Source organism: Hypanus sabinus, chromosome 4, assembly GCF_030144855.1.
Source record: "Hypanus sabinus isolate sHypSab1 chromosome 4, sHypSab1.hap1, whole genome shotgun sequence".
Classification (NCBI taxonomy): Eukaryota; Metazoa; Chordata; class Chondrichthyes; order Myliobatiformes; family Dasyatidae; genus Hypanus; species Hypanus sabinus.
The window spans coordinates 57,831,189-57,849,935 of record NC_082709.1 but is presented as its reverse complement, the minus strand read 5'-3'; the positions used below and the strand labels follow the sequence as shown (position 1 = coordinate 57,849,935).

The 18,747-nt window shown below is 41.6% G+C and overlaps 2 protein-coding genes across 5 annotated transcripts in view; both read left to right on the top strand.

Moving 5' to 3' along the window:
- orc2 (origin recognition complex, subunit 2) overlaps window positions 1-2,420 on the top strand; it is a 32,535-nt gene extending 30,115 nt beyond the window's left edge. For both annotated transcript variants that reach the window (XM_059967151.1, XM_059967150.1), the window contains exon 16: window positions 1,915-2,420. In XM_059967151.1, the coding sequence (XP_059823134.1) occupies window positions 1,915-2,001 (87 nt within the window). In that variant the 3' untranslated portion in view covers window positions 2,002-2,420. The remainder of the gene's footprint in view (window positions 1-1,914) is intronic.
- An 11,233-nt stretch (window positions 2,421-13,653) lies between these two features.
- ube2f (ubiquitin-conjugating enzyme E2F (putative)) overlaps window positions 13,654-18,747 on the top strand; it is a 180,663-nt gene continuing 175,569 nt past the window's right edge. Inside the window, exon 1 of one of the 3 annotated variants that reach the window (XM_059967148.1) lies at window positions 13,654-13,969. The gene's annotated coding sequence lies outside the window, so the exon portion shown is untranslated. The remainder of the gene's footprint in view (window positions 13,970-18,747) is intronic. The other 2 variants (XM_059967147.1, XM_059967146.1) reach the window with 2 other exon arrangements.

Genomic DNA, 18,747 nt, shown 5'->3' with positions numbered 1-18,747 from the left:
CCATACTTTTCCAAGTCATTGAACCCACCCCCTACTATTAATTTAAAGCCCTATCCACAGCTCTAGTGATGCAATTCAGCATGACCCTGGTCCCAGCATGTCAGGTGGAGCCTGTCCCTTCAGACTAGCTCCCACCTCCAATACTGGTGTCAATGTGTCACAAATTCAAATCCACTTCTCCCATACCAATTTTGGAGCAACACATTTAACTCTGATCTTATTAACACTGCCAATTTGTACATGGTAACAATCCAAAGATTATACCTTTTTGGTTCTGTGTTTTAATTTGCCCTTAGACGCTCCAATTCCCTCAGTAGAGCCTCTTCCCTCATTCTTTCTACATCATTCTTTCCTATATGGATGACGACAACTGAACTTTTTCCCCTCTCATTCCAAATTCCTCTACGGATGAGATGAGACTAGGTTTAGGACTAGGCTGATAACAGCTTTCAGGATTCACAATCCTTGTGACAGGATGTCTATTCTGCAGACCATACCATCCCCAATTATAACTTTTTCTCTTCCCCCAGTTGAATGGCTCCTTAAACTAGGGTGTCACAGTTCTGTTGCTCATCCTTCCTGTCATCCTCACAGGGAGTGGCAAGCTCGGGAGTTGAATCTCTTCCAGCATTACCCTTTACCTGTCACACTTGCAGTCACACCCACTTGTCCCTGGCAATGGACTGAATTTGAAATAGTTAATCTAATTGGTCTGACTGCCTCCTGAAATAATTCTCTTCTTTCCCCCCCCCCCCCCCCCCCCCACCACCATAGTGCATCACAGTGTGTAAAGCTCAGATTCCAGGTCATGAACTTTGAGTCTGAGTTCCTCAAGTAACCAACACTTGCTCATCGGGAACTACAATGAGGTCCACTAGCTCCCACGTGCAGTTAAAACACATCGCCTGATCATTGATATCACCATGCTATCAATTTTTAATATATATAGTATTAATTTATCTTCCCTTTCACCAATATTCTGGAGGCATCCTCTTTCCTTGTTTTGACGGATACAAACTGTTCATTTTGTTTCTTAATGTCCTGCATCTTCCTACTTGTGCCCTCATTAGGCCCAACTCTTCCATACACTACCAGTTTAAATGCCCATAGAACATATTCATATACCCTTTTATGTTGGTAGCTAATCTTAATTGTTCTACTTGCATCTCTCATTTCTCACTATCCTTCCAGTTCATTCATAATAGTCTGGTTCTTATTGCACTTACCCCATTATGCAGCTGTCTTTATTCTCTTGTATCTTCCTCTTTACCTCTTATTATTGAGGGAGCTCTGTCCCTTGTGAGTGTACCTTAACTCTACCTGAACCATCTGTGCCTTAAAGATAGCCTATTGTCTGTTACAGGTCTGCTTATCAATTTAAGGCGCCAATCTGAGCCTGAGCCAGATCCAGCCTTAACTCCACACCCCACCCTGTTCTCTTAAAGTTCTGCTTATCATCTTATGGTGACAATGTATCTGGGCCAGATCCACCTTGCACCCACGCACCACCTCCTGCCAATACAAAGATACTGTGGCTAATTATAACTCCAACTGTTGTTCTGACTGAAAAGTACCAGAATCCACCCAGTTCATTAGCAAACTTCAAAGGATTATGATTCACAGAAACACAAAATACTGCAGATGTTAGAAATCCAGAACAACGAACACAAAATGTTTGAGGAACTCAGCGGTCAGGCAGCATCTATGGAGAGGAATAAGTAGTTGACATTTCAGCTGAGATGTTTCATCTCAGGCTTGAAACATTGATTGTTTATTCCTTCCATGGATGATGCCTGACCTGAGTTCTTCCAGCACTGTGTTTCTTGCTTATGATTTACAGAGGAGTTTTAGTTTACCATGAGCTTTGCTGTCCTGGAATGTGCTTGATCAACTATCATCTTATTTATCTTTCAGGGTGCTGATGGCGTTGAATATCTTGACATCCCTGTTGACTTTGCAACACTGAGTGACTACCTTGAAATGGAAGTTAAGAAATCATAGATTGAAGAGAGATACTCCACAGGATATAGAGTTACAGGAAAACAATGGATGTCCGTCACTCAAATTGGTTCAGCAGTTCCTATTTGCTGTGAAGGGTCATATGAGAGTGACTTTTGTCTTGCATCTGTTGGGTGCGTTAGTCATCCATTTATTGCCTATGTGACTAATTAACAGCTTGCAAGTTCCTGAAGTGCAAGGCGCCTCCTTGTTCATGGAGTGGATGAAGTGGGAATTTGTGGTTAGAGCAATCCAAGACTTTCTTTCTCAGGAAGTGTTTTCTGTGGATAGTTTTATGGGTGTCTGTTGCGTGAGGAACTTCCTGCAGTCTCCTGTTCTTCAGTTCACCTTCCTGTTGACAGTACAGCTACATTTAGAATTTTGTTTTTAAAAAATATATATATTAAAGATTTCAAACTATATATCTGGTACACAATCAGAACCTTTTTTTATAATTTGCTTCTGTCAACTCCCGGCACATTATGTCCTTTTTCCATCTCTCTGCCTGGACCTTAGCAGCCTCTTGTGGACAGTTCCAGAGTTTAACTATTCCAGTTATCCTCTGTCTGAAATCCTGTATTCTGCTTGTTCCATTCACCTGTTATATTTCAGGGTTTTTTTTTTTAACCTATATTGTCTTCAGGTTCAGCTGGAAAGTTAAATTCAATTAAGATAATCTGGAATTAGATACCTGGTATTCTGATTGGTGAATATGAACAATAATATTACATAAAAATCAGTCTGGTTTGTTTGTATCCTTCAGTAGAGGAAATCCACTGTGCCTAGAGTGCCTCCCATATGACTCCAAACCCCCAGTAAAGTGATAGCCTCTAAAATGTCACTCAGTTGAATCAAACAACACTAAAGCAAGAATAAAATGAACAAGCCACATGGCTTTAATGTCAGTGTTGGTTTGGAAGATGGGTAGGCATACTTAACCTTGTCAGCTTTGTGAAGACCGCCTGGAACATCTAAAACATGCTCACATTGTGAGGAAGGAACATTACACAATCAGCCTGGCATGATTATACTGTCAGAACTATTACCTTGCTCTCAATGTCCATGAATCCTTTACAACTTTTGAGTATGGGCTCGGGTGATTCTGTGAAGGTTTCACATTTTCCTGTGATGTTTCCCGAGTGCTCCAGTTACCTCCCATGCTGTAAAAATGTGCATTCCATTAGTTTTTGTAAATTGCCCCTATTTCATGGTTGAATGATATATTCTTGAGAGTTTGAGGATATGGGAAGAATTTTTTTTAAAAATTGGATTAATGGGAATGTGTGATCAGTATATGTTTCCATGCTGTATCTTTGTGTGCCTCTAGTTAGTAAACCTTCAGCTGGACATCACAGAGGAAGCACAAAGTACCAGAAAGAGAATGTTCTGCACTTGAACAGATGCAGCTGAGGGTTTATCAGGCATAGGTCGGAGTGCATGTGGAGTATTGTGAACAGTTTGGACACATTATCTAAGAAGGGATATGCTGGCATTGGAGAGGGTCCAGAGGAAGTTCAGGAGAATTATCCCAGGAATGAAAAGTTAATGTTTGAGGAATATTTGATGGCTCTGAGCCTGTAATTGCTGGAGTTTAGAAGAATGAAGGGGGGGATCTCATTGAAACCTACCAAATATTGAAAGGCCTAGAGTGGGCATGAAGAGGATATTTCCTAAATGGAGGAGTCTAGTGTTAACCTGAAATTATTAACCTGCTCAGTTGAGGAAAAACACCAGAGACACAAAATTACCTCTGAAATGGTTTTTATTCAGAAGAGTTCGCAGCCCCACGCACTTCGGGCGTAAGGTAGCCAACTCCCAATTTGTCGATTTACAAAGGTCATACTTACACCCAAAAGCAGGGTACCACATTCGCAAATATGGTTACCGATTCGAACTCATCCATTGATTGGCTATTGCATAGCTAAGCACGCGAAATACTCGAATAAGCATAGACGCAAGCGTAATACTTGGAATGGGTATGGACACAAGCAAAACACTCGAAATAGGTATATAGCTCAAAATACTTTGCTGAACACATTGTCTTGTGGTCGCAAGCTTCCTCTTTGTGGTTGCCACATGCTGTCTGGCATCTTATTTTAGCTACCTCTTCTCTGTCCTCATACACTTCCCCAATGACGTATCCTCTCCCTGGTCCTGTCTACATATTTTGCTACACTTACCCCTCGCCAACCCCCTCTACACGTACCCTTTACCCTCTTCACATTCCCTCCTGTGATCATGAAATGATCACTCATCAATATCGTGAAAATCCTCTGGTGCAGGTTCGAGGAGTTCGGTGGCCTCGACGGTTGCTCGTACTACCATCAGCGACTTAGCGGCAGCAGGTCCCCCTAACGAGGCTATCATGCGGTTCAGAACACATCTGACAATGGAAATACGGACAAAAATCCCTATAATGGTCATCAACACATAGTTAGCCCCGTTGATCAACCAGTCCTTCCACGCGCTTAGTCCCCAATCCTGCCCAGCCTGTTCCTTCCTTAATGGATCCTAACTGTTCATCTATATTGCTCATGTACCGTGTGATATTGGCGGTAGCATCATCTAGCCCCATTATGCATTTGTCCTTTACGAAAGCACAGAGCCCTGCAGGAACAGGTCTTGAGGCTTCCTTCACCTGAGTATGTAGAAACTTAAGAGACAAAGTTAAATGCTTGAGGTAACACTGCAATTCCTCACCCATCATTTGTAGATCTACTTGTATTGGCGGGGGGTTTTGGTCACTGTCCCATGGGGTTCTATTTGGGCGCCCGTAAACTATTTCAGCAGCAGTTAGCCCGGTACCGGTTTGAGTTTGAGGTGGGCACAGTGGAATTGTTGTTCAATCTTTAGTATTTCGCTGAGTTCTTTGTTTACTTTCCCAATGAAGTGCAGACCATTATCAGATGAGAGTCTTTGTGGGATACCAAAACGAGGAATAACTTCTTTCAGCAGTATTCGCACTACCGTGGAAGCCTTGTTCGTTGTGGGGAAGGCTTCAATCCATTTACTAAAGACGTCAATTATAACTAAACAGTACTTGTAACAATTCACCTTAGGTAACTCAATGAAGTCCATTTGTAATGTGTCAAATGGTCCTGCTGGGGTTGGGGTGCACCCTTTATCACATCTAATAGATTTACCCGGGTTTACTTTATGGCAAATTAAGCAACCCCTTGCTCGTCTCTCCGCTGCCTCATTCAACCTGGGGGACCACCATGTTTTTAATAACGACATACACATTCCCTCCTTGCCGAGGTGAGTGTCAGAGTGGAGGCGGTCGACCAGGAGAGTATCAGGAATACAAGTCTGCCAGAAGCCCGTTGCGTTATTAATAATACAACCATGTTTCTTGCAAACATCAATTTCTGCTGCAGGGGCGCCCCCCTGTAATCGCGCGATGTCGGATATGCCTGGGCTATCAACCGGCTGCCTGGCAGGCAGAAGGCGTGGGGTCGAATCCTCAGTTATTGTTTCAGAGGGGGAGGCTCACTTGGCTGCCAGGTCTGCCCTGGCATTGCCTTTACTAACAGGAGAGTCAACGGATAAGTGGGCGGCACATTACCCCTTACCCTCTTCACGTTCTCACTAGGACCAGAGGCCACAGCCTCAGAATATAAGGATGTCTGTTTAGAACAGAGATGAGGAATTTCCTTAGCCAGATGGTGATGAATCTGTGGAACATTTTGCCACAACTGGCTGTGGAAGCCAAGTCGTTGGGTATATTTAAAGCAGAGATTGATAGTTTCTTGATTAGTAAGGGTGTCAAAGGTTATGGGAAGAAGACAGGACAATGGAGTTGAGAGTACTAATAAATCAGCCATGATTGAATGGTGGAATAGACTTGATCGGTCAAATGGCTTAATTCTGCTCCTATGTTTTGTGGTCTTGTGTAGTAATTCAGCCTTTAAGTAAAGACGACTGAAGCACTTGCAACTACCTGGAAAGACTGAGGAACTTTTCCAGCAGTTCCTTTTTTAAAAAAAAATTAGTGCCTGAAGAAAGGTCTCAACCAAAATATCAACTATCCCTTTGCCACTACAGATGCTGCCTGACTGGTCCAGTTTATCCAGCAGTTTGATTTTTTCTCTTAACTTCAGAAACATTTAAAATTTATTATGACTGACTTATTATATGAAATTTGTAGTTTTGTGGCAGCAGTATGGTGCAGAGACAATCTATAACAAAAATAAGTATTGCAAATAAAAAGGAATAATAATGTATTGTTATTTGCAATCAGATTTCTAAACAACCCATGATTCAGAGGGGAAGAGGCTGTTCTTACATCATTGAATGTGGGTCTTCAGGTTTGTGTACCTTCTCCCTGATGGTAGTAACAAGAAGGGGACATGTCCCAGATGGTGAGGATCCTTAATGATGGATGCTGCTTATGAAATTGTCTTTGATAGTAGAGAGGGTTGTGTGTTTGATGGAGCTGGCTGAGTCTGTAACCCTTTACAGTCTCTTGCAATCCTGAATTTTTAAAAAAAAAATGTGGTTTTGTGTTCATTTTCAGTTGTCAACGCAAGAGAAATGCTTGATGCCATTTTACAATACTAGAAGTTCTCAAAAAAGAAATAAACTATACTTCCACTTGAGGGCAGTATGTCATCAGAAGGGCTGTCACATAGTTTGTTCTTAATCCAGTTAACTATAAATATCACTAACAGCTCATCAAATTACAGGTTCAGAACAAAGTCACATTGTGCAGAATGCAATTATGTGCAGGTTATGTTAGTGCAGCTGTGAAAATATGTTCTGTGTGGCTGAGGCAGTCTCCTCAGTCCCATTCACATCTGCCTCACCCGAAAAGCTCAGAGAGATGCCTGTAGGAAATGAGGAACTGGAAGTCTGTAGGTTTAAACTGCAGTTTGAAAAAGTACACAAGAAAAGAAAATTGATTTGAGGTTTTTTAAAAATGAACTGCGTGGTGTGATACAGAACCTGAATGGTGCAGCAGGGTATCTGTATGAAGGATTCAGCAGGGGAAAGACTGTCATACTCAGCTGATGGTTCCTGAAAAGTGTCTTCTCAGGAGATGGGCTTCCTGCAAGTTGGTGAAAATAGGAAAAGGAAATTTGAAACTGAGAAGTGATCTGGAGTGTCAGATGGTTATTCAACATTTAACAGTTGTGACAAAGACAACTAAAGGAAGGGAAACTGCAGCAAGGAACAGTTGCCAGAGAAAGGGAGAACAGAAATGTGGTAAAACCTTTCCACCATCAATGCACCTGAAGACAGTGATGAAATACTTTCTACCAGACTCATTTGCTGTAGCTCAAACACTCTGCAAGATGAAGAACAGGACAAAACAGCCTGCTTAATCAGCATTGCATTCACCATTGTAAAGGGTAAACTCCACCGTTGCTGCACTGTTGCAAAGTATTTGGTTGGGTCACTTCAATGGTACATCCCAAACCTGCACCCTATCCTGCCTGAAAAGCAACAGATATAAAATATTCTCCACTTGGAAGCTCCCCTCCAAATCACACACCATTCTGACTTGTAGTTACAGTCCTGTTTTTGCATTACCTCTGAGCCTGAATCCTGAAACTGTTCAACAACACTGCAGAAGTACTTTCATTGGTAGTACTGCAATGGTTCAAGAAACAAATTCATCACCACCTCACAGGCATTTAGATCGTATAGATGTACAGTACAGTGAACAGGAAAGCAGCATCCATCATCAGGGTACCCACCAACCAGGCCATACTCACTCCAGCCATCAGGAAGGAGGTACAGGAATCTCAGGTCTCACCCCACCATATTCAGGAACGGTTATTACCTCTCAATCATCAGGCTCTTGTATCAGGAGATGCCTTCATTTAACTTCACTAACCCCAATACTGAACTGGTTCCGCAATCTATGGACTCACTTTCAAGGATTCTATAAATCATCATCTTGATATTTATTGTTCATTAGTTATCACATTTTGTATTTGCTCAATTTTTTTGTCTTTTGGACATTGTTTGTTTGTCTTGTATACTTTTTCTCATTTCTATTGTATTTCTTTCTAGTTGGTGTGAATGCCCACAAGAAAATTAATCTCAGGGTAGTATAAAGTGACATACACTGCATCTACGTTGATAATAAATTTACTTTGAACTTTGAATACCAAAACTCAATTCCAATGCTCTATCTACAATCTTCCTTAACTCTGCAAGGTGATTGTATTCAGTACCCATCCTTCAATGTTTGAAACTACTCAATTGTGTTTCTGCACCTGAGGGAGCAATTGGCCCTAAAAAGTCCCAAGCAGCATCTTCTGTGAACCCCCCGCCCATCTAGGATCAGTCCACTGCCTTTGACAAGGTTGACCATGTCAATCTAACGTTTCTCCTCTATTGTGCAATGCAGCAGTTTTAACAACACCCACTTGTTACGGTTCACTCAGCACTTGAACTAAACAATGGCAGATTACAATGGAGCATTGCAACCAAGGCAACAATTTCCACTTGATTATTAATGGGCTAACAAGTTCGTCTTCACTGCGAACATACAGATATAGTTGTTATTATTGAGCAAGGAAGATTTGTGAGCTGTGTATTCATGAACCAATAATTCAATGTCAGTCAATCAGATATTAAAGTTAATTTCTCTAACCATCAGTAAAGCTAATAGAAGAGTATCAGTCTAATGAGGACTTATTCGGAGTTGAGGTCTTGATTATAATCACATGGGTAATTGAATCATAGTCTCTCTCGGCATCTTGTGAAATCATTCATATTATAGATGATACTCTGCTTCTTAACTGACTTCTGCAGTTAAATTATTGATGTTCTGTTTCTGAAGTGACAGTACCAGTCAATGCTCAATCATTTATGAGACAGCTAACTGACTCATATTTCCTGTGTCTGGTTATAGGAAGTGAGTAATTATATTTTTGTAATATATTCCAGGCTCAAACCTCATAGGCTGGTGCACTCAGCAGCTGATGTTTATACTATCCAGCATCATTAGTAAGATGGGATATTTGTGGCATAGCACATTTTCTCCAGACTGAGGACTGTATACCTGTCATCACCCTTTGCACCATGGAAGCAAATGGATTATAGAGCAGGAGTTTAATCATGGCATCTTCATTGTTAAATTACTGAAAATAGGTAAAAATAATGTTGATCTGTCCTCTCCCCATTACTCTGGATGCTCTTCTTCAATGTTTACGTTCCCATATCCTTTTAAATCTGCAAAACATTGAAATACTCCAAGTAAATTTTATCTACATTATTTTTACACTCAATGAGAATATTTTAAATTGACAATCCTTGTCTCTAATCCCAACTTTCCATTCAGATGGATAGCTTGTTCATTCTAAATAAACTCCATAATTCTCAATCCTTAATTAAATTTATCTGTAGCCTTTTTGATCCAATGGCAATAGCTGTAATATTTCCATCATGTGTAGTTAGTTTGCAGCATTGAGCAGACTATTCGGTGTCTATGCCAATGTTTATGTTTTACATTGACTACTTCATTTATCTCCTCAGCATAACCACCTATTCCATTCTCCTTAATTGGATATCCAACTATGCAGTTATGCTTTTAGCCGCAAAGTATGAATTCCCTAATAATACATACTACATATCTGGGGAATTGACGGTCTACACTTTCTGTGATTTATTGTCCTTTATACAATGGTGCTGAGAGACAGACAGACAGACACACACACAAAAAAAAACCTGGATAATTTAAACATGGATAATGCACAGTATCTGTGGAGAAAAAAAAGCAGCAACACTTTCTTGTCAATGGCTTTTCAAGGTCAAAGTCAATGTTGAGTTTATTGTCATCTGCACAAGTGCACAGGTGCACTGAAAAATAGTTGCAGCAATATCAAATAAGCAGTATTCACAAGAAAAACAAATTAAAAATGAAAAATACACATTTTTACATGAAAACACAATTGGAATAAAATTTCTTTTTAGTATAAAGTTATCAAAGTGGTTAGAGCATTGCGGAACTCTAGAAATTGAGTTCAAGAACCAAATGATTAAAAGGAATTAACTGTTCTTGAATCTGGCAGTGTGAGACTTCAGGTTTCTGTGCCTTCTGCCCGATGGTAGTTGTGAGAAGGTGGCATAGCCTGGATAGTGAGAATCTTTGATGATCAATGTAGCTTCCTTGAGCCAGTGCCTCCTGTAGATAATGGTTTTGGTGGGGAGGAATCTACCTGTGATACATTGGACAGAGTCCACTACTTTCTGCATCTCTTTCCATCCCTGCGTATTCAATTTGCCATGATGCAACCAGTCAGGATACTGTCAACAGTACATCTGTAGTAGTTTGTCAGTGTTTTGAGATTAACTGAAAAGTGCACAAAACAAGACAATAGGCACAGTAGAGGGCAGTAAGTTGGTGTCAGTCCAGTCTCTGGGTACTGAGGAGTCTGATGGCTTAGGGGAAGAAACTTGCATAGTCTGGTCGTGAGAGCCCGAATGCTTCGGTGCCTTCTCCCAGATGGCAGAAGGGAGAAGAGTTTGTATGAGGGGTGTGTGGCGTCCTTCATAATGCTGTTTGCTTTGTGGATGTAGTGTGTGGTGTAAATGTCTGTAATGGTGGGAAGAGAGACCCCAATGATCTCAGCTGACCTCACTATCCACTGCAGGGTCTTGCGATCCGAGGTGGTGCAATTTCCGAACCAGGCAGTTATGCAGCTGCTCAGGATGCTCTCAATACAACCCCTGTAGAATGTGATGAGGATGGGGAGGTGGGAGATGGACTTCCCTCAGCCTTTGCAGAAAGTAAAGACACTGCTGGGTTTTCTTTGCTATGGAGCTGGTGTTGAGGGATCAGGTGAGATACTCTGCCAGGTGAACACCAAGAAATTTGGTGCTCTTAACGATCTCTACCAAGGAGCCGTTGATGTTCTGTGGAGAGTGGTTGCTCCGTGTCCTCCTGAAGTCAACAACCATCTCTTTTGTTCACGTTCAGAGACAGGTTGTTGGCTCTGCACCAGTCCGTTAGCCGCTGTGCCTCCTCTCTGTATGCTGACCTGTCATTCTTGCTGATGAGACCCACCACGGTCGTGTCATTGGCGAACCTGATGATGTAGTTTGAGTTGTGTGTTGCAGCACAGTCATGGGTCAGCAGAGTGAACAGCAGTGGACTGAACACACAACCCTGGGGGGACCCTGTACTCAGTGTGATGGTGTTGGAGATGCTGCTTCCAATCCAGACTGACTGAGGTCTCCCAGTCAGGAAGCCTAGGATCCAGTTGCACAGGGAGGTGTTCAGGCCCAGAAGGCTCAGCTTTCCAATCAGTTTCTGAGGAATGATTGTGTTGAATGCTGAACTGAAGTCTATGAACAGCATTCGAACGTATGTGCATTGGAGCTGTACTTGGCTTGGTGTGTACAGAGAATAGAGAAGGTGTTTAAGCATGCAGCCTTAATATGCACCTGTATTAATGACCATCATGGAACTATTGTTACCAATCCTCCCTGTTTAAGGTCTGCTATGAGAAAGTTTCATATTCAGTTGCAGAAGGAGGGACAGAGACTCAGGTTTGAAGTCTGGTGATTAGTTTGGATGTTGAATGCCGAGCTGCAGTCAATAAACAGCAGTGTGATGTACAAATTTCTGTTGTCCATAAGGTCCAGAGCAGAGTGAAGAGCCAGAGAAACTGCATCTGCTGTTGAGATGTCATGGCAGTTGGCATACTGAAGTGCATCTAGGTAATCTTTGAGGTAGGAATTGATTCATGCCATAGCCAATCTCTCAAAGCACTTCATTAATGATGATGTAAGTCCTATCAAACAGTAGTTAATGAAGCAGGTTACTGTGCTCTTTTTGGCACCAGTACAGTAGATGGCTTTTTGAGGCAGATGGGAACCTCAGGCAGCATAAATGAGAGGTTGAATATATGTGTAAATACTCCAGCCAGTTGGTTTGCACAGATATTTAGTACACATCAGAGGCAGAGAAGTGAGAAGTAAGAGAAGGGATTGAAAAAGCAAAGAGAATTTCTGTGATAGGGTGAAGGTTAAGGTTGTCCCGATGGTATAATGGTTGCAATGCTGTCTTTCTAATAGAGTAAGGTCAATTAGAGAGAGGAAAAACACACGCTGCCTACAGATGTTACTGAAAATATGAAACAAAGAGAATATTGGAAATACCTTGCGATTCAGGCATCATCTGTGAGTCGACATTGCTAGGTGGATGGGCTTGCATCAGAGTAGGCTAGTTCTGACACAAACAGGAAAGGCAGGTCATCCGAAACTGATAATTTAAGCATGTGCAAGAACTGAAATGTACCAATACAGAGGTTGAGCTGTTTTTTTCCTAAGTCTGGTATTGAGCTTTATTTGAATAGTGTGGGAGATCAAACACAAAAAGGTCAGCTTGGGAGCAAGATAGAGAATTAAAGTGGCAACCAGAAGCTCAGGTCACTCCTTGTAACATTCTCAGTTACACAAGGAAGTGCCACATGATGGGGAGATGCTGTTGAGATGGAAAAGTAAACCAGGGAGTTGTGATAGTCCCTTTGGAATGTTGAAAGGTGAGGGAGGAGAAGAGATGGCCAGTGGTGAAACTTTAGTAAAGGTGTTGGACACGATGGGAGGTGATATGATGATGTGAAGAATGTCAAAAGGAAGCCTATCTATTCTAACTGACAGGAGAGGGAGCGAAAGGGACCTACAGAGCAGGAAATATAGATGAGCTTGAGAATTCCATCAAGAGCGGAAATTGCACTTGGAATAAAGGAAGACACTGCTGAAACATGGCTTACACCTGCTTCAACTGGCTGCACCATACAATCCAAGGGCTTCTCAATTCACCCAACAGACCATAGTGACATTCTTGATGCTCAGTCATGACAGTCCTAATGAGTTCCTGCTCGCTTGACTTGGAATATTTAACAGTGAAGTGCCGCCAATATTACCTGCCACAGGAGTTCACCGAAGTTATCTTAACCACTGTCTACATCCCACACCAGGCAGATGGGAAACCTATACTTAATTAATTATACTCAATGATCATAAGAGTATAGGACATAGGAAGAGCATTAGGCAATTTGGCTCATCGAGTCAGATATACCATTTGATCACGACTGTTTTAGTCCCCTCTCAAACCCATTCTCCTACCGTTTCCCAGTGACATTTTGTCGTCCTTATTAATCAAGAACCTTCAACCTCTGTCAAATATACCTAATGACTTGGCCTCCACAGCCGTCCGTGGCGACGAAGTCCACAGATTTACCACCCTTTGGCTAAAGAAATCCCTCCTGGTTCCAAAGGGATGCCCTTCAATTCTGAGCCTGTGCCTTCTGGTCCTAGACTCTCTCACTTTGGAAACCTCCTCTACACGTCCACTCTAGGCCTTTTGCCATTCGGTAGCTTTCGATGAACGGGGATACCCTGAAGGCCAAACGCCAGATTATGCTGGAAAGGAAAGAAGCGCAGTTACAGGAGCAGGACATTTCTCAGGACGGTTAACGTGCAGAGCGGGTACGATCCTGAGGGGCGGGGCAAGGGAGACGCGCCCTCTCGCCAGGCAGCCAATCAGATTGCAGCACATGCACGCGCTTCGTTGTAGCGCCACGCGCGTTCTCGGTTCCCGTACGCTCGCGCACAAGGGTCCGACAGTACTTTCACCCCCCCGAGTACATGACAGAATCCGATTGGTTCCGGGAACCCACAAACTGTTATGCAGGTTGATGCGCTGCTGCTGCATCCAATGCACGAGCCACTCTTCATGCAGGCAGCAGACAGCCTGGACTTAAGGTGTCCTCGTCCTGGTCTTGGTGTCAGACTTCTATTGGCAGCGACACGGAAGTGAGGGAAACATTTTGTCAGTCGGACCGGGATGGTCTTCCGGTGACGGCCTGTGGTACGGCCGGAGCCTGGGACCGGCTCGGTGAAGGGGACACGGGAATCGTGTAGTCGTTGGTGGCAGACTGAAGGTCGCCGACCTGGGCCAGGAATGGTGAATGAGCGTATGGTGCTGTCAGTTGCAGGGAAAGAGGACGAGGTAGGACGATGAAAGCAGTTCGCAACCACTGAACTGTGGTTGGAGCAGCTGCGTAAAGTCAGATCCTGCAAACCACACAGCGCTGACCCAGTCATCTGTATCTGAGCGGCTTTAGTTGATGGATAGTTACTGCCAAGGGCACTGGTACTCAAATGCAGCAGAACCCCAGCACTGGTTCCTGATGAACGCCACCAGTCGTACTGCCCCAACCCGAGAAAATCTCGGTTCTTCCTGCTCTTTGTTTTCTGTCCATTAACTGATTTTCATTCCTCGCCGGTGTATTATCGATAATTCCCACCAGTTTAGTTTTGTTCGATAACCTCTTGTTGCACCGCATCTAAGATCTTTAGAAAACCCAAACACACAACTGTTGTTTCCCTTATTAATTCTGCTCATTACACACTCAAAAGACTGAGAAATTCGTCAAGCATCACTTTTTTTGTCAATTTTTGTTGAATTTTCCCTATCCTTTTATTTTTCCGTATGTCTAGTTATCATATTTTAAGTTGTGGATTGAATCTTTTTCCCTGCTACTGCTATCGGGCTCAGTTGTCTCTGTCTTGTCTTTTTCCTTAAAAAGTGGGAATGTGTTTGCTGTTTCCAATGTATGGGAGCCATCTTTATCGTTATTGTTTTCAGTGCCTTGAAATACAGCTCATCAGAACTTGGGAAGTGTGGCTTTCAGACACCCAGAAACTTAAAAAAAATTCTTTATTGGTACACAGTCTCAGAAGGGGGAGGAGGGAAGAACAGTAGTGATAAGGGATCTAATATTTAAGGGAAATGATAGGAGATTATGTGGATGTGAAAGAGTCTCCTGGATGTTGTGTTGCTCTCAGGTACCAGGGTCAGGTCCACAGCATTCTTAAGGGGGTGGGTGAGCAACCAGAAGTCATGGTTCACATTGGTACCAGCAACATGGGTACAAAAAGGGATTAGGCCCCGAAGAGAGAATAGAAAGCTATTTCTCTAGAAAGCTAAAAGGAGATGTGAGAAATCCTTGGCAAGTAGGATTAAGGAAAACTACAAGGCATTCTACACATACATGAAGAGCAGGAGATTGACTAGAGTGAAGCTAGGACTGGTCAGGGATAAAAAGGGGAAATGTGCCCGGGGTCATACAAGCTATGGGAGGTCCTTAATGAATATTTTGGTACTAGACAAATGTGAGGACAATGTAGACAGACTAGTATGCTGGATCATGTCAACTTTAAGAAAGGGGATGTGCTGGAAGTTTTGAAAAACATTAAATATGTCACTTGGGCCATATGAGATATACTTTAGATTACTATGGAAGCAAGGGAAGAGATTGCTGCACATTTGACAATGATCTTTGCATTCCTGCAAATTATAGACCAGTGTGCCTTAGATCAATGGTGGGTAAACTATTGGAAAGCATTCTTAGAGACAGGATTTATGAGCATTTAGAGAAGCATGGTCTGATTAGTGATAGTCAGTTTGGCTTTGTGAGGGGCAGGTTGTGCCTAATTGAATTCTTTGAGGAAGTAACAAATTGGCAGAGGTAGAGCAGAGAATGAGATGTATATGTATTTTAGTAAGACATTTGAGAAGGCTTTCCATGGTAGTTTTGTTCAGAAAGTCAGGAGACTGTGTAGATTTAAAATTTGCTTACCTACAGAGGTGGGGTATGATAGTAGATGGAATGTATTTTGATGGAGTTTGGTGACCAGTGGTGTTCAACAGTGTTCTGCTTTGGGATGTCTGCTCTTTGTGATTTTCGTAAATGGCTTGGATGAGAAAGTGGAAGGCTAGGTCAGTAAGTTTGCAGATGACACAAAGGTTGGTGATTTTGTGGATTATGTGGAAGGTTACAATGAGACATTAATAGGACATGAGGAGGCTGAGAGGTGATGTGATAGATGTGTATAAGATAATAAGAGGCATTGATGGAGTGGACAGCCACCTGTTTTTCCAGCATGGACATGACTAATACAAGAGGGCATTATTTTAGGGTGATTGAAGGTGTAGGAGAGATGTCAGGTGCAGATTTTTTTTACACAGGAATGGTGGGTGTTAGACAAGCTGTCAGCAGATACATTAGGGACTCTTTAAGGGATTCTTAAAGAAAGAAAAATGTAGGACCATGTGGGAAGGAAGTGGTAGATTGATTTTGAAGTAGGATAAAGGGTCGGCGCAGCATCATGGGCTGAAGGGCCTGTGAAAGAGTTGTTAAATTTTCCCAATCCTATTATTTTTCTGTATGTCTAGTTATCATATTTTAAGTTGTGGATTGAATCATTTTCCCTGTTGTATGCTGTACTGGACTATGTTCTCACTCTCCTGAATCAGTGGCTGTTCATGATTTTTGGGTTATTTTTTTGTGCCTTAAATGAAGACATTAAAGATGCTTGTTTAATTTCTCAGCTATTCCCTTGTCCTGCAGTTGAATTTATTCTGACGGATCCACATTAATCTTTGCAAGTATTTTCCTTTTGTGTATCTACAGAGGCGTTGACAATGTTTCCAAGTTTCTTGCTAAATTACTTTTGTATTCTACTTTCCTTATCAATTAATTGTTCTGGAAATTTGGCTGAACTTCATACTTACTGCTCTTTTTGGGAATGTTGCAGCTCTTTGATCTTATTGTGGCGACCCATTTCCTGGCACATCCGAACCGGCTCACAATTAGATAGCCTACGGGGGTTTGCGAGCACAGAGCTTTGGAGCCTCTGCGCCACGGGGGGCAGGTTGAGGGAGGCTTAAAAGTGAGGCTGAGGATTTCGAATAAAGTTTTTTTCCTTCGACTGCAGTTACCGACTCCGTGTCGTAATTTTAGCGCTGCATGTAGCACACCGCTACATTATGATCTTTAATTTCTGTTGTTAGCTGTGGTTGGATTATGTTTCCTGTTGGGTTTTTATGGTAAGGGGAAATATATTTATTGTAAATTATTATTTAATTGTTAGCTTTTGCTTGCCTGCTGTCCTGCTTTTAATATAGTTTCCCAATCTGCCATAGTCAGCACCTGTCCTTTTTCCTTTGCAGTTTTCTTTGTTTAGATTTTAGATTCTGACTTTGGATTAAACTAAATCACTTTCATTTTTAATGCCATATTTTATGGTTACTCTTTCAGACTGATCCCTCAGCCATAAATTAACCTTTCATGTTGCAGAATTTGAGATGTCAACAAACTGTTCTTTGATTCCCTGGTTAACATATTAATCGAGATTACCATCTTGAACTCAGTCCATGAATTTGCTTTCTGCTCCATTACTGCATGTTTGTTTATTTATTTATTGATTGAGATATAGCACAGAATTGGCCCTTCTGGCCCTTTCAGCTGTGTGGCTCAGCAATCCCCCAATTTAACCCTAGTCAATTTACAATGACCAATTAACCTAAATGAACAAAATCAGCCCACACACCTAGAGCAAATAATGGACTACCTTCATGCAATGTTTTCAACGATTACATCCTCCGAATCTTCATTTTCATTATAGCATTAAAGATGATTGTTGATACCTTCAAATTCTTGGTAATTCCTAATTTGTTGAAGTAGTGAAATTGTTTAATTGTCACCCCTGGCCGTTTCTGGCATCTCTAAGCCTGAATGCTTGAAACCACAGTGAGCATAACAATTCTGAATTATCTTACTGCTTATTTCTTCATAACTACCAGTGACAAAAATCATTGCTTTTTGAACCCAAACATGAGCAGCTGATGCGATTTAAAAACTGTTCACTCTAAGCATGATGTAGTGTCTAATGGCCACAAAAGAATATGCAACTGAATGTTATTTAGTAACTGTTAGGCAACAGTCTCCTGTCCCAATTAAGTGGCATTGAGAGATTAAAAAAGTTTGCTGAATTTGAAAGTAGGTAAGTAACCAGAACTGGATGTAATGTATTCCATAATTTTGAGGTAAATGTAGTAGGAAATTGCAGGGGCATTGACCATAGTCTTCCAATGTTGTTGGGGTTTGTCGTGCCAGAGGACTGGAGACAGGAGAATGTTGTTCATGTTCAAAAAGTAAAATAAGAATAAGCAGGATTGATATTTACAGAAGGGTACTAGATCAATCTAGGCTACAGATTTGTGAAAAGTATATTGTTTTCTGATAATTTGATAGAATAATGTATTGGAGATTGGAGAGAGTTGTGGTTAATGTGTTGTGTTTATACATCCAGGAGACTTTTGATAAGGTATGTATAACAGTAAAGTTGAAACAGTTGGCTTGAGGGAATAGTGATCACAATATTATGAAGTTAAGCAACAGGTAATACAAGTCACAGTGAATGTTTATTTTTTGCACTGGAGGAAGGTGAATAGCAACCTCTATTTCTTTATTTTCAGAAATTATTTATATTTTTATTAGTGACCTAGACTTTGGGATGCAGGTCAAAACCTCTCAATTTGTGAATGACACAAAATTTGACAGTACAGGTTGAGTACCCCTTATCCGAAATGCTTGGCACCAGAGGATGTTTCAGATTTTGGAATTTTTTGGATTTTGGAGTATATAATGAGATAGCTTGGGATCACCATATTTTCCAATTCTGTATTTATGTGCTATTGGTAATCAGTCTTTGTCTTACACTTGTTCATCGCATATGTACTTAACAGTAAAAATTATTACACACCATTAATATAGTGGAAATATGATGAGTGCAGGGTAACAAAAACAGCACAACAGCATCAGGAGACTACCTGAATCATCTGATGAACAGCAACAAGCAACAGCAGGCTTTCAGTCTCCACCTACGATGCTGTGTTTTGATTAAAAGTTTATAGTACACTGTATCTTATTTTACTTTTTA